We start from the raw sequence: 14,629 nt of genomic DNA on the forward strand, positions 1-14,629 counted from the left end.
CTAATTGCTAATAATCCAGATACAACTGGAAAGCATTCATTCTGGTTCATTACATTCAATATGCAGTGTTTGAATTAAAGGTATCTCTGGATCGTTGAACAGATCACTTGAATCTTAAGAGTTGAACTGCGTACATGATAATAATGGATTATATTAACATTGTGCATTATACAGCTCTCAAAGTACTTCATATTGCACAGGGGTAACTTGAGGGCTAACTACACTCATCACCAATGTTTATTTCTGCACTGTAGACATTTTGTGCCAGGATATCACACACATCAACGGTAGAAAGGTGAGGGTTTTCCATTCCATTTTTTAAGATACAAATATTTTACATGACTTGTGTCACAACTGAGTCACTCCAGAGATGACAAACTGAACTTGATTAAGCCTCTGACGACGTCTGAGTGTTCGCACATAACTCTTGATTTTTAAGTATCATAATTCAATCAAGCAGCTTTCTCAGTGCCTTGCAGGTACTTGCTTCACAGAAACCTTTTTCTAACTCCCTGACCTTTGTAAAAGAGACCTTTGCCAAATTGCCTGGGAAAATAGAACATTTGGTACTTTGTTTTGGTCAGTACAACAACTTCTGGGCATACTCAGCATCTCCAGCGGAAAAAAAGCACATTATTTATGCAATGAAATGTTATTGTTCATAATTGTGCATTGACATGGAATGAAGGAAAGTTAACTTTATTCACCCCACCAACTTTAGTAGTGTACATTTCAACAGCATGGTCAGCAACACAACTCCCAATAGACCCTTGTAAGGCAACCAACTGCAATTGAAACTTCAGCTCTATGGACAGTGGCATAATCCTACCAGACCTAGGTAAGGCAGTCTTCAAACTTCAGCACCATGGACAGCAGCAGAAGGTTAGCTAATGCTGTGGTGTACTAAGAAGCATTCAAAGCATTTCATGATACAAAAAAGCTAGTAAAAGATCAGGCTGAGGAGCAGGCCCTCCTCCACTAAAATACAGAAACCAGCTTGTGACCCAGTGAATGTCCTATTTTACAGCCAGCTAATCTGGCACATGTTGTTGTCATTGAGTGTCAGTCTCTTTCAATACTAATTATATCCCCTGTTAACTGCATAACCTCTTTAATTATTAACATCAACTCTGGGTAAACACCAGATTACATCCTTTCTCTAATTCGATTAGATCAATGTCTACTTTTAATCCAAGTTTGTATTCAATGACATCTTAGTCCAAATGTATAAAGTATATGTGTTTAATAGCAGTTCTGCAGTGCTGTGTTATATTTAACATACCGCCAACAGTGGATGTGGCAATTCTGCTATATTATACAGTATCTATGGTAACGGCTCGCTGTTACGAAAAAAGAAACTCAGTGAGTCAAGTCAAAGTCAGAGAGCCTGCAGAGGTGGTGTGGGTGGGCAGTGGTTGTTCTGAGGTAAGCCTAGCAGGGCTCTTCTGTGAGGGGGCAAAGAAGATGGCAAAAGAGGGGACATAGGAGGAGTGAGGAGCAGATGTTGACATGAGGGTCTCACGTGGGAGGTCTGCTGGTGGAAGAGCTCCAGTTACTCCGTTGGAATCTCAATATTTGAAGCCAAGACACCAAAAGGCACTGTTTGGCAAGGTCGCTCGGAAATTCTTCCCAACTGTGGCTGAAAGCTGACACTCACCCCAAGACACTCACCCCAGATTTGGCGATGGTGTCCATTGTCGTGTAGTGTAAAGGGCTCTGTGACCTTGAGAAACAGCAGGTGGCGCCTCCTCCTGTTGGTGGCAGTTAATGAGGCATAGAGGAGGGCTGATGGTCTCCGTTTTTACTGGTTATCTACAGTTTCAAAACGTAGCTCACTCCTGGCATTGGCAAGGAAACTGTTGATAGTCATCGCCAAAGCAACCTGGTGTCACAGTGGGGGGAAACCACATGGCTGCTGAAGAACATAAACAAATGTAAAGATTGGCGTTATAATTTCCATTTTGGAGCAGCTATGACGTATTGTATGAACATTATAGATATCAAAAACGTTTGATGTCAATAACTTAAGTTCTTCAAATGGTTTCACCACAACTTTAGAAACAGCACGTACATGTATATACAGTATATGCTACTCTATGCAGTGTATATTTTGGCATGAGAAACAGTTCTGAGAAACATCAAGTTCATGTTGAAATACAGCTTGCTTTGGAAATCAGACTTTGTTCAATGAGTCAGCTATGATCGGTCCTTCGAGTACCAGATGTCCTTTTGAGTTTTTATGCTTTGATTATCTGTTTTAATTGGCAAAGCTTTTATTTCATCACTATAAGACTACTTTGACGAAACATCTTGTCAAGAGATGCATCATTAAAATGTACCTTTTAGGGCTGTTTATTTGTGATCCTCTATTTAACCTTTTACTGCAAAGGGCTAAATCAAGGTCACACGGAGTGATTCTTGGTAGTCTTAAACTAATATACTTTGAAACAAAAGTATATACCTCACACGCTTATGGACAACAACAAAAAAGAAAACACCAGTCCCATGTCAGATATAGAGTTGAAATCTATTCCAATTTGAGTTTGCGTCCCAATATTACACTTTATATTCACACCACAGAAGACTGAAATATAACAAAACTGTTTGACATAGAAACAACCGATTGTCATCAATAAAAAAAATATATATATTTATTAATTCTGAAATTCTGAAAAATATGAATAACATTCCACCCATGAGGCCAAAGAGGGCGCTTTTGGTCATTGACTGCAGGAAAGGGCTACTCAGCACTGTAAGTGCAGTCATCATTTCACTGCATGTTAAATACACAAAACCTGTTCATTGTGGTGGAAAAAAATGTGATTGCAATGTTGATACATGACGCACTGTACGTACCTCAGGTATATACACCAAACATCACAATTATAATACAGAAGATGGGTTTTGAAAAACTATGCTTCAAAAGATATGAGTCCCATCTCCACCCCGGCATCCTGCCACGTCGCCATCTCACTTGGGTACCTGGCCATGTCAGACGTCCACATGGGGTCTACACACAGATCTGTGACCAGGTGCAAACTCCCCACATTAGGTTTATCAAAAATAATCCAGTCTGTCCACACATTCTATGGATACTGTTTTCAATAATCATGTGATGTTGTATTTATGTATTACACTTTATGTAGGCTACTGTGCGTGCGTGCGTGCGTGCGTGCGTGCGTGCGTGCGTGCGTGAATACACCCCTGGTTAGAATGAATAGTCTGCAAAGGATGTTATTGTAATTTCATAGCTAGCTAATAATTAAAAAGATTAAACCTATTGTGCTCCAATTTACAATGAGTTGCTTGCTCCTGAGTAGGTACATTATAATTACAAGTGTATCCTTTGCAACAGCAATGTACTTACATAACATTTGATTCAATATACAACACATGGAATTAACTTCAGCAAGTGGATCTGTAAACACACAGTCCATGTTCCAATTGTGTAACAACCTATACTGATAAACACTAATTATATAGCAGTTCCTAAGAAATGTGCTGTACAGTATAAGTACAGTATTTGAGTATTCAGTATTTGAACTTTGACCTTTCCAGTGTATTAGTTTAACCGGCAAACATAGCACATCACAGAGTGTGTACCATTGCGAGAGGACTGCTAATGTTTACTTTCCTCCTCTTTTTCCTTGCTTGTGGTAACAGTGCGACCCAAAGTCGTGGCAGATGATACGCTGTGTTCTGCTATCTGCGTCCACAGGCTCTCTGCACAAACAGGCTAGAATGGCCTCTCTCTCCATCAATACCCTTCACGCCAGCAAACAAACCCTGTACTAAAACACAGCCAAAAACGCCGTATTCCAATACATGGTGTGATGCAGTTTGACTGGACATGAGGGAGAAAATACGACTAGTGTTTGATTATGAAGAGTCAGTAACCTATCCGTCACTTGTATACCTACACTCGTCAGTCTTAGTGCTGAGAGGAAGTCTGTTTGACCTTGGAGAGGAAACACGTGAAAATACACTCTCTGAAAGCAACATTATCAAGTGCTGAATAGTTCAGATGTTCTTTAGAAGTGTAGAGCAAATGAACAAGTATTAGAAGGGAGAGTGGCTGAGACAAGGGTTTATGTGCATTCACGATGGATAGCAAACGACAGATGAGTGAATGAATGAACTAGTGACAATTTAACCACCAATTTGTGTTGTATTGTGCATGGTGTGTTTTTATGCGTCTGATGTAAACCACGATGGAAGCCAAATACACATGTCAGTTTTTAGCAAATGGACAATAAAGCTTTTGAACTTGACCTGGTGGTTTATTTATGTTTGTCCACCGAGGCCTATGGTTTTAATGACAGATGTTCTAGTGGTTATTTGTCTAACTGAGGGCAGAGTTTATCTCTCTCTACATGGTCTAATTACAATCTCAGAATAGCTGGGTTATTCAGCTGCTTTCCAAACACATCATGTCATGTATTGCAAATCAAGCAACCAGGCTACAAGTAAACCGATATGAAACAAAATATACCCCAAGAGTGTACTTCAACATTCAACTGTCCAATAATGTCCACTAATATCATGTTGATGTAGGTCTACGCATGTGGCAGCTAGTAGCTCAATGATACACATCTTAATTGTGGGTTGTTATTAAGGAATGACAGATGAGAGGGATGTTGATTCATTGTGACTATCGTCCAGGGGTCTGCCCAGTGCCGTGCGCCATTGTATTTGAATTCCACCAACGCTTGTCCACTTTTACAAAGTGACATATGTCGGTTTCAGGAGTGGGTAGCGCTTGCTTTGAAATGTATAGCATACTTGCTATTGTTCATGTATTCTATCCGCCTCGAGGCGCGTTATTGACGCAAGAGCAACAGCGAGTGGCAATGAAATAAATTTGAACATGCCTTTGCAAATTTGCGTCAAAAACCCGAACCCGTGAGAGAGGTGCAGTGGGTGAAATTGATTTGGAAGTTGAGTCATGTCATAAAAACTTTGAGGAGCATCCCACCTTGAAAGAGAGAGAGAGAGCGCAAGAGCGCAAGAGAGCGAGCACATCCAGCCCAGCGCATGGGTAGCCTAATTTCTAATTCCAAACTGGTGTTGACTATTTCACGAATGCTCTGACATTATAGGTTTATATAGACTATACATTTTGTGTTCGAGTGATTTCAATCTAGGCCTACATATTCTGAATATTGATCAATTCCAAAGGAACTAATCATCTGTGCCGTCGCTGCCCTGCCCCTCTAAACACACCTCTAACAAATAATCAGACTATTACCTATTACTGCTCATCACTCTGCGCCTCAAACACCCTGGTTCACGCGCACTCTGAGCTGTAGCTACGAACGTTCTCTCTCTTTCGCCCGTGAAAGAGAGAAAACGTGAGGCGAAAGATAAGAGAACGTGTGTAGCTACAGCTCAGAGTGCGCGCATATTATGTACACACACTCTCACACACACACTGTTAAATAGTTGTCCCTCCCAATGTTCTGTCGAACCACGAATCTGTTGAAGCATATATTGATGTTAGATTAAAGTAGCCGATGCAACACCTCATCCTAATTGCTAATGTTGTAGTTTTTAAACATTCCTTCTAAGTGGAATAAAACATCGATATTAACGGAAACTAAGGAAGTAAAGTATTATCTATATTACGTTTGTTTCACACGTTTTAGAAAATCATGAACGGCGAGTGAGATTCATCCGTTTGCCTCTAACTAACTTGTAGGCTTCTCGCTTGCCCATTAAAACATTTTCTCTGGCAGGGAAATTGCTCTACCACCAGCATCAGCAGCCACTGCTTCTTGATGTTGTGGTAAGAAATGCGCATGCGTCCCACACTGGAATTACTGCACTGGCCAGAATAAGTTGGATCTCGTCTGTCTTCACTGAAATCCAAAATCATATCAAAACTATGGCGGTGTTGAGAATAAGAAAAATGAGCTACTTTGGGGTTTGGACCTTTCCTGTAATAGTGGCAGTGGTCTGTGCGCAAAGGTAAGTGGTCCGTTTCGATGCTCTTCACTTTGTATGGCTGTGCTTTACACTGTACTGTAGAAAAACTGTAGGAAACACTTAAACAATGCCTTCAGAAGCCTGTAAATATAATAATGTATTCCTTCTCTTTCTCTAGTGTCAATGACCCTAGCAATATGTCAATCGTAAAAGAAACTGTGGATAGACTGTTGAAAGGATATGACATTCGCTTGAGGCCGGATTTCGGAGGTAATTGAAATAATTTAATACGAACTCTAATTGACGTTTCTGTTGTCAGCCCTATAACACCCAGTTGTTGCTCTAATTGGGTGGATCGCGCAAATCCCTTCTCATTTTATAAAAGTTAAACGCACATAGCTTACCCACCGGTTGTCCAGGTAGCCTATAGATACATTTGGCCACCTCGTTCCACATGTGCTAAACGACACGGATTAGGAACACTTTATAACACAATACCAGAAGGGTATTTTACATTGTAGGCTCAATCAATGATACACATTTTGACGGTTGTCACGAAACGTGATTTTTAATTCCCCAACCCATTGTTATGTCGGCGATTTGTGTCTTGCCTAAGCTACCTTACGAACGCGGTCATCTCTCTATTCAGGTGTAAAAGCGGTCGACATAGGTACACACTTTCAATTTCCTCGGAAGCACTTAGACGAAATAAGCACCATGCACGGTGTTTTGCGATGAACATCAAAGGCATCGCGCGCACCTGTTTAAAAAAAAAATCCCATATTGTGTTATCTGGCTGACAGCAAGTCAATGAATGATTGCTCGTGTGCTGATGGCACGCAGTTGCTATAATTCAAAGTGTTAACACACATTTGTGGTATATGGTATTCATTTTTATAAACCCCCAAAATGATGAAATGGTTAACATTACGGTCCGTTTTGTTGATTTGTTGCAGGTCCCCCTGTGGGTGTTGGGATGAATATAGACATAGCCAGCATAGACATGGTATCTGAAGTCAATATGGTAAGTACTCGATTATCACCCTCTCCTAATGATTTGTGGGCATTGCTCTGATATTCCACACACTGTCTTTCCCAAAGGAAACCCCCCAGCGTACTGCACGGAATAGGCTACCAGTCTAACCGATGCTATCAAAATATTTCGTCTTCTCACAGCTGTATTGATCTGCTAGGCACTGTCAATACACCTACAGCGATTGCTTGCATAATAGGGTAGGAACAATCCAAACACCTTCAGAAGTCATCTCAATGGCAACAACCCATTTTACATTTTACTATGACTATCGACGTTTTTAAATTCACACCCATAGGCCTAGCATGTTGTTGCTAATCCACCCATAACAGAGTTTCACAACTGTGAATGTCTCCCGAAAACATGTTTCAGGTTGTAACCAGAATTTCAATTGCATGTCAGTTGATTATGGAAGCGCCTGCCTTATGGGATGAACACACGGGGTTGGTTGACATGTCACATACCTGTGTTTGAGAAGAGTGAACAAAGTGGTTTGAGTCTTTGTAATGTGTTTACATGTCGTGGCAGCCTGGAAATACTAATGTTTCAAGGAATCTATGAAGTGCACACTGCTGGAGACAAGTTTTGCTCCATGCAAGAGCATCCTCTAGTGCTACTTAGTCAGAACTGCACATCAATGTAAAGGGTGACAGGTTTTCCAGGCTTTGACTGAGAGGAAAGGTCCCTCCACCAAACCCTTGGGTATGTTTTGGATCAAATCCATGGTTATGCTTGCAGTCATGTCAATATCTCTGCTAATCTCTGCTATTAGTGTGTTCTCAGTTGTGTTGTCGTGTCTCAGATTTGACACGTGAAGACGTATGCCTCCATTGTAGTAGACCAATAAGACCTATTTATATGACACTGAAATTGATATTATTATTATAAATAATATTATTAATGCATGTATTTAGATTACTGCTGAGTTCGCATACAATGACTGCATGTGTGATGAAATAGCAGACACATACAAAGGTCTAGCTTTGCTCAGGTACATTTCAACTCTACTGGTTGTTGTAATTATGTTTTCCAGTTGTAATGGGACTCATCATAATACGAAGTTAGGAGGACACAATTGACTGTTTTTGGCACAAATACCCATAGGCTTTAGTTTAAACTGTTGTCATCATAGTCATCCACCGGACCAAATGTAATTCCAGTTGGGTTTATTGTATAAAACAAGATGTATGATTTACAAGATGTTACTCGTGGAAGTTGCCATTGTCATCCATATTAGCATGCATTTGCATGATGTCAGAGGAAGGCCAGAGAGAGTAAACGCATAGATCACTGGTCTAGTGCCCTCCACATTTTGATGTGTCTGGCTCTGACTCCTGCATGCCTTCATCCAGATTAAACAGTGATTTTCACTGTGTCGCCAAAGCGAGTGGCCAACACACCATGAACTGAAGGTTACGTCATGGTAGGCAGCTGCCTGTGGCAATGTGGATGACCCCTGTGCGATGACAAAAAGTTGGCCTTTGTTATGCGTCTGCATGTTTAATCTCCACCTGGGTTATTGTTTCGGATAATGATTTTACCTTTAATGCTTTCAACAAATATGCTCAGCGACTATTATCACGTTGCGCTAATCCACAAAGCCGGCCTGGAAGTAGAAATAGGAGAGGGATTGCGCTCTTCCAAAAAGTTTTACTTTTTTAAAAATATATATTTTTTAATCAATACTTTGAGTCAAATGATCGGTATAATATTGTCAAAAATACTACCGCAATATGTAACTGTATACATTTCCCCCCCATCACTACTCTGTGGTGCCTCCTCTTTAATCTCAGCTCCCCCAAGCTTTTAGCTCCTCTTAAAATCATAGCTGGGATACGGATGGCTTCTTCTTCTCTTTAGACTCAGGCCACATAGTTGGTTGAAAGCATACGCCTCACTACTTCCCCAGAGAAGCCCACATAGTGGACTGGAAGGAGGGGATGGGACAGTAGGGTTTCCTAATGCACCCCTTTTAACAAGAGGCTGAGTGAGGGTGACGTTTTTTTTATGTCTACCGACAACCCATCCTCTCCCACCCTCCTCCGCTGTACTCCAGCAGCACCATGTCTTTAGCAGCTCCTCTACCTGCCTCGGACAATGTTAACTCATTAGAGCCAGGGAAGGGAGCTCCGTGGTTGTGTGCTTGGTCTGTGGAACAAAGGCCCCAGGTGCCGTCTGTCCTCTGGTTGGAATTCGCCGTGGTTACTGAGTCACGTAACGTATGTTGATCCAGCGTGCCAGGTATAAAATAGGCCTGTGTTTGAATGCACATTCCCCGAAAAGGTCTTCTGCTCCTGGTTGTTCCTCCATCCAGAGACCTGGGAGGAGAGAAAAGGTTAGATGTAAGGCTGGGCGAAGTAAATCCTTGGCGTCAGGCCTGGCCTGGTGCGCGAGAAAGTGTCCTAACATTAACAACCTGCTATTTGGAGAGGCAGTGTCCGTTAGGTTGGAGGGAAGGTCATGCACCTAATGTTGCTTGGGGTTCATATGATTCAGAGATAGACACACACAATAGAACACGCATAATACAAATGAAATAGAGCAACTGCAACTCCATGCAGCTAGTTCATTTTTTTTCATGGTAGAATCTACTGCAGTGTTGCCCTACATTTAAACTCCTTTCTTTCTCTCTCTCTTTCTCGCTTTCTCTCTTTCTTTCTTTCTTTCTTTTCTTCCTAGTTGAGTAATATTACTGTTGAATGAGCCATTTTATTGTCAAAGACTATGCCAACAGAGTCCTCGGGGAAAGAAATACTCTGTGTTGAGGATGAGACAAACTTCTTCTCCTATTCCAAAAATCAGAAATACCATTATTGATGTAGACAAAGGTCAAGAGGAGCTTATTGATTGCTGGAGAAGGTGCTCAGAATGCAGAGCCCTCCATTTTGAAACACAGCACAGTCGATTCATGGCAGCTGTGGAGATCAAGATATCACAGACATATCTGTGGAAAACTGTGAAGAACAGAATGGGCTGTATCAAAGGATTACTATACTATGTGATTAAGTGATTGAGAGATACAACGTGGAGCAAAATTTACCCGAGGCGTGTTTATGTTGGCATAGTTGGACACATTTATTGCAATACGTTTAAAATATTGTAGTCTGAGTGTTCCTGAGATGACACATGAAGCTGAAAGGGGCGAGTGGGTTAAGTTGAACCAATGGGTTAATTGAGCCCCCCGTTGTTTCTAAGCAACCATACACAACATGAATCATGTCACCAAGTATTTAGGAAGAGGTTATCCTTTCATGCAGTCGGTAAAGGAAGAAACCAAGTCAAATTAATATATTGTGTTAGAGGTTCCATGATTCTGGTATCTAAACCAAAGTAGGTCATTTACAGGTTGTTCTATACATCAGTTGGGTTCTTTATAATGTTCAATATAAGGTCCTAAATCTAGCATGATAGTGCATCCTTGTAGCTGTGTGGGCTAATATAGTCCAAATGTTTGTCTTGGGGTAAATTGAGCCATTGGCCATGAGGTAAAGTTGAGCCAATTGTTGAGCCAATAGCAAGTTGAGCAAATTGAGGTGTTTTCTACCCAGGTGTAATGCAAGGCCTTATCGCTGGGATATGAGGTAACAGCAGGGCCTGGCCTATGTTAAAAAAAGTACAAATTCTTTCAAAGCGTTTGTTAGGTGTTAAGCATGTGTTAAACTATGCTTAACATTTTTAAAAGAGAAAAAAAGTGATTGTTTTGAATTGTGTTTGGGAAATCAAGATAGACATGGCTTTAAAAAGGTAGTGGTAATATTTCATTCAGTACAGAAATTTGGAGGCCCCTCAACTTTCCCTGTCCCACGGCTCAATTTACCCCATACCCGGGGTAAGTTGTGCCAAGATACCACTTTTTTGGACAAGTTATGTATTCAAAACTGTAACTGATTATTTCCAGGGATACACAACATCCTGAAATACACTGAGTGTACAAAACATTAGGAACACCTTCCTAATATTGAGTTGCACCCCCTTTTGCTCTCAGAACAGCCTCAATTCATCGGGACATGGACGCGTTCCACAGGGATGCTGGCCCATGTTGACTCCAATGCTTCCCACAGTTGTGTCAAGTTGGTTGAAGGACCTTTGGATGGTGTATCGGGAAACTGTTGAGTGTGAAAAACCCAGCGGCATTGCAGTTCTTGACACACTGAAACCGGTGTGCCTGGCACCTACTACCATACCCCATTCAAAGGCACTTAAATCCATTCACAATCGGAATGGCACACATACACAATCCATGTCTCAATTGTCTCAAGGCTTAAAAATCCTTCTTTAACCTGTCTCCTCCCCTTCATCTACACTGATTGAACTGGATTTGACAATTTATATAAATAAGGGATCAGAGCTTTCACCTGGATTCACCTGGTCAGTCTTTGTCATGAAAAGAGCAGGTATCCTTTATGTTTTTTACACTCAGTGTACATATTGATATATTTCTTAGAAATAATACTATATTTCCCTTGATGGAGTGATGCTGAACATAGACAATGGCTCAATTTACCCCAGTCTCCCCTAGGTTTCATGACGTTTGTATCTAAACCAAAGTCGATCGTTTTAAGATTGTTTTGTACATCAGTTATGTACAGTATAAGCTACAGTATGATGTCATAAACCTAGTATGAAAGTGCACATTTCTAGCTCTGTGGGCTAATATGGTCAAAATGTTTGTATTGGGGTAAGTTGAGGTTATGGCCATGGGGTAAGTTGAGCCAATGTTCACCATACCCCATACAAATAAAAGTTTTGTCAGTTGTATGTCTAATACGCATAGCATTTTAGCAATGTGTCATGCATATGAACTCAAGATAGTGCATTTTTATTGTTCCAGAGCAGATAGTATCATGCCCCGTGTATACACACTTCAAACAGGTTCTTGAGAGAGTAGCCGAGGAAGTGAGAGAAGGGAAGAAGTCCATTTGAGCAGCAGCAATGGATGAAGATATAGACCGAATGACACTGAAGAGGCACATTGACAAAGAAGAAAACAAACATGTACCTGTGTGAAAGAGAGGCTATGATAGAGTAGCAGAGACACACAAGGTCTTATCTGATGACGCTTGCTAAACATATCAAAAATCTCGCGGACCAGTTTAATGGGCTTAGTAGCCTCAAATGCAGAGAACTTGCCTACTATTTGGCACATTAGGACAATGTCCCTGTTCCCGGACAACTGGTCATGAAATGGAAGGGTAAGTGATATTGAACAGAGATATCTGAATGTAGGCATACATTTAAGATATACAATATTCCACACCCCCATTCCATTTAACTTTGACCAGCACCATCAACCACTGTCACAGGACTAGTCAGTATTCGACGTACATCCATGTCTGGGGACATCGGGAGATGACGTGGAAATGGGCCACTAGGGTCAATAGTGAGCACTGTTGGTTTCGCTAGGGCATTGTGGAAGGGGATGGTGGATGACTGTAAGCATCTGCCTCTCCTTCCAAAGGTTGCATGTTGTCTCTGGTTCCAACCATTCTGAGTTAATGCCTAACCTTTAAGAATTCAGAGTTAATATCCCCCTAAGGTTAGTTAGGATATATTAGCTAGCTGAGCGCAGTAATGTGTGTGAAATTGTCCCCTGAGAAATGACTGTTTGGGCTAAGTACTGGACGAAATGCAATATATGTTATATCCCTAAGGGATGTAGAAGACATTTCAAACTAGATGCTGTTGTAAAGTGCTACATATGGCGGGGAAACCAGTCTTGTCATTTTAATGGATTTGAGATACAATGAAATAATAGACGACATGCATGTTGATGCTGGATCATCCATCCTGGCTGGGCGATTCTGTGCTCTGGAAATGTGACACTCACGTGTACAGTCTCACGAAGCCATCCTTTCAAATCCTGTCTCGTTGACGTGACTAAGCGAGCGAATCCCGATCTTCACAGGCTAGTGTATAGCTATTTGTTTGTCAAGCAGTGTCTTTTAGAAATGAACAAGTAAGTGGAAGAGCAGTTTCACAGAAAGGCCAAATAGATTTGGCTTCTTTCCCCTTAATCTATTCGGTTAACATTATTCATGTGATCCATGTGATTAGCAGGTAACCTTGCCTGAGACATGACATACATTTTTCACCTACGGCTGTTGAAAGTCATAATAATACTATGTAATCCTTTATACAGCAACATGCAAAAACCCGAAACTGCCATGAATTACATTTTCTGGAAAAATGTATTATTATTATTGATTTTTTTCATTAGTCAGGCTTTGACATGTGGCCTGTTACATGGCAAATGGTTTCATGTTCAGTTCAGTTGCCATGTAATGGTCTCTTGGGTCCCTTTCACTCAAAAGCCTTTTGACCTATTTAACCTGCCTGTTCCAACTGACAGCCAAGGGAACTAACCGCTCTGGGCCCATCGACAAACAGAGTACAGACACAGGCAGACCCACTGGCTTTGTATACATTTCATATGCTCGGTTCATGCATCATTCAGGGACAAGTATATGCGGAGGGAATTCACAAGCGAGTGTGGGTAGATACCAGCGAGCAACAGCAACGCATACGGCATTCTACATAATTCATTATGTACGTCGCTGTAGAGTTTGGGATCAATTGTATATCCAGTCATACGCCTAATATTACATTTAGTAAGAAAGTAGAATATCAATTAGATTGTTTATATGTATGCTTATAATGAGCTGACTATCAATGCAAATGTGAAGGACATCGGTTAATCGTGTCGATGACGGCGGTGGTGATGGTAATGGTGAGGATGGCTCCTTGCCCTTTTCGGATGCGTGGCTGATGAACATGACTGGCGTGGAGACAGCAAACGTTTTAGATCATTTCTCGTGCTTACATCTCGCTTAAATCTCCAAGGTCTGTGGCTGCTCTAGGCACTGTTGTATTCCTCGTGTTGTTGTGATCAACAAACTACAGTGGTCTTGGTGTCAATGCTCTCTGGTGTGTGTATTCTCAGGAGCCTCGGTGACGATAGAGCAAGAATGGCCCACTGCCCTCTGTGTATCACAGACGTGGTTCTCAGGGGAACTTCTGTTCCGCATACTCTGTGTTTGACTCAGACAAAACTATTTTGCTGATTGTATCGAAAAGACACTAGACTCATACATTCCTAAACTTGTAGTTTAATTGAAAAGTGAAATTGAAACCAATTTGCTGACTTCCTCAGTATGTGGAACTCAGGGGAGAGTCAATTTATGGGTCTCTTACGTAATAATCTCGGTGGTTATATTACCCTCCACATATTGGTATATTACCTTTTACATGGTGAGGCTCTTGCATGTTCGGTATGACAATGTTGAAGATTACCCTCTGCGCTTTACCTAATTAATTCTAGTGAAGTGTATTGTTATTGTATACACTGAGTGTACAAAACATTAGGAACAGCTTCCTAACATTGCGTTGCACCCCGTTTTGCCATCAGAACAGCCTCAATTCGTTGGGGCAGGGACTACAAGGTGTCAAAGCGTTGCACAGGGATGCTGGCCCATGTTGACTCCAATGCTTTCCACAGTTGTGTCAAGTTGGCTGGATGTCCTTTGGGTGGTGGACCATTCTTGATACACACTGGAAACTATAGAGTGTGAAAAACCCAGCAGCGTTGCAATTCTTGACACAAACCGGTGCTCCTGGCACCAACTACTGTACCATACCCCATTCAAAGACATTTCAATATTTTGTCTTGCACCC

At 41.3% G+C, this 14,629-nt stretch overlaps 1 protein-coding gene across 1 annotated transcript in view; it reads left to right on the forward strand.

The window, feature by feature from the left end:
* The first annotated feature begins 5,482 nt into the window (after positions 1 to 5,482).
* LOC139583899 (gamma-aminobutyric acid receptor subunit beta-2) overlaps positions 5,483 to 14,629 on the forward strand; it is an 84,718-nt gene continuing 75,571 nt past the window's right edge. The window contains exons 1-3 of the mRNA XM_071415421.1: positions 5,483 to 5,967; positions 6,104 to 6,195; positions 6,882 to 6,949. Of these exons, the coding sequence (XP_071271522.1) occupies positions 5,885 to 5,967; positions 6,104 to 6,195; positions 6,882 to 6,949 (243 nt within the window). The 5' untranslated portion in view covers positions 5,483 to 5,884. The remainder of the gene's footprint in view (positions 5,968 to 6,103; positions 6,196 to 6,881; positions 6,950 to 14,629) is intronic.

This window comes from Salvelinus alpinus, chromosome 1, assembly GCF_045679555.1.
Source record: "Salvelinus alpinus chromosome 1, SLU_Salpinus.1, whole genome shotgun sequence".
Lineage (NCBI taxonomy): Eukaryota > Metazoa > Chordata > Actinopteri > Salmoniformes > Salmonidae > Salvelinus > Salvelinus alpinus.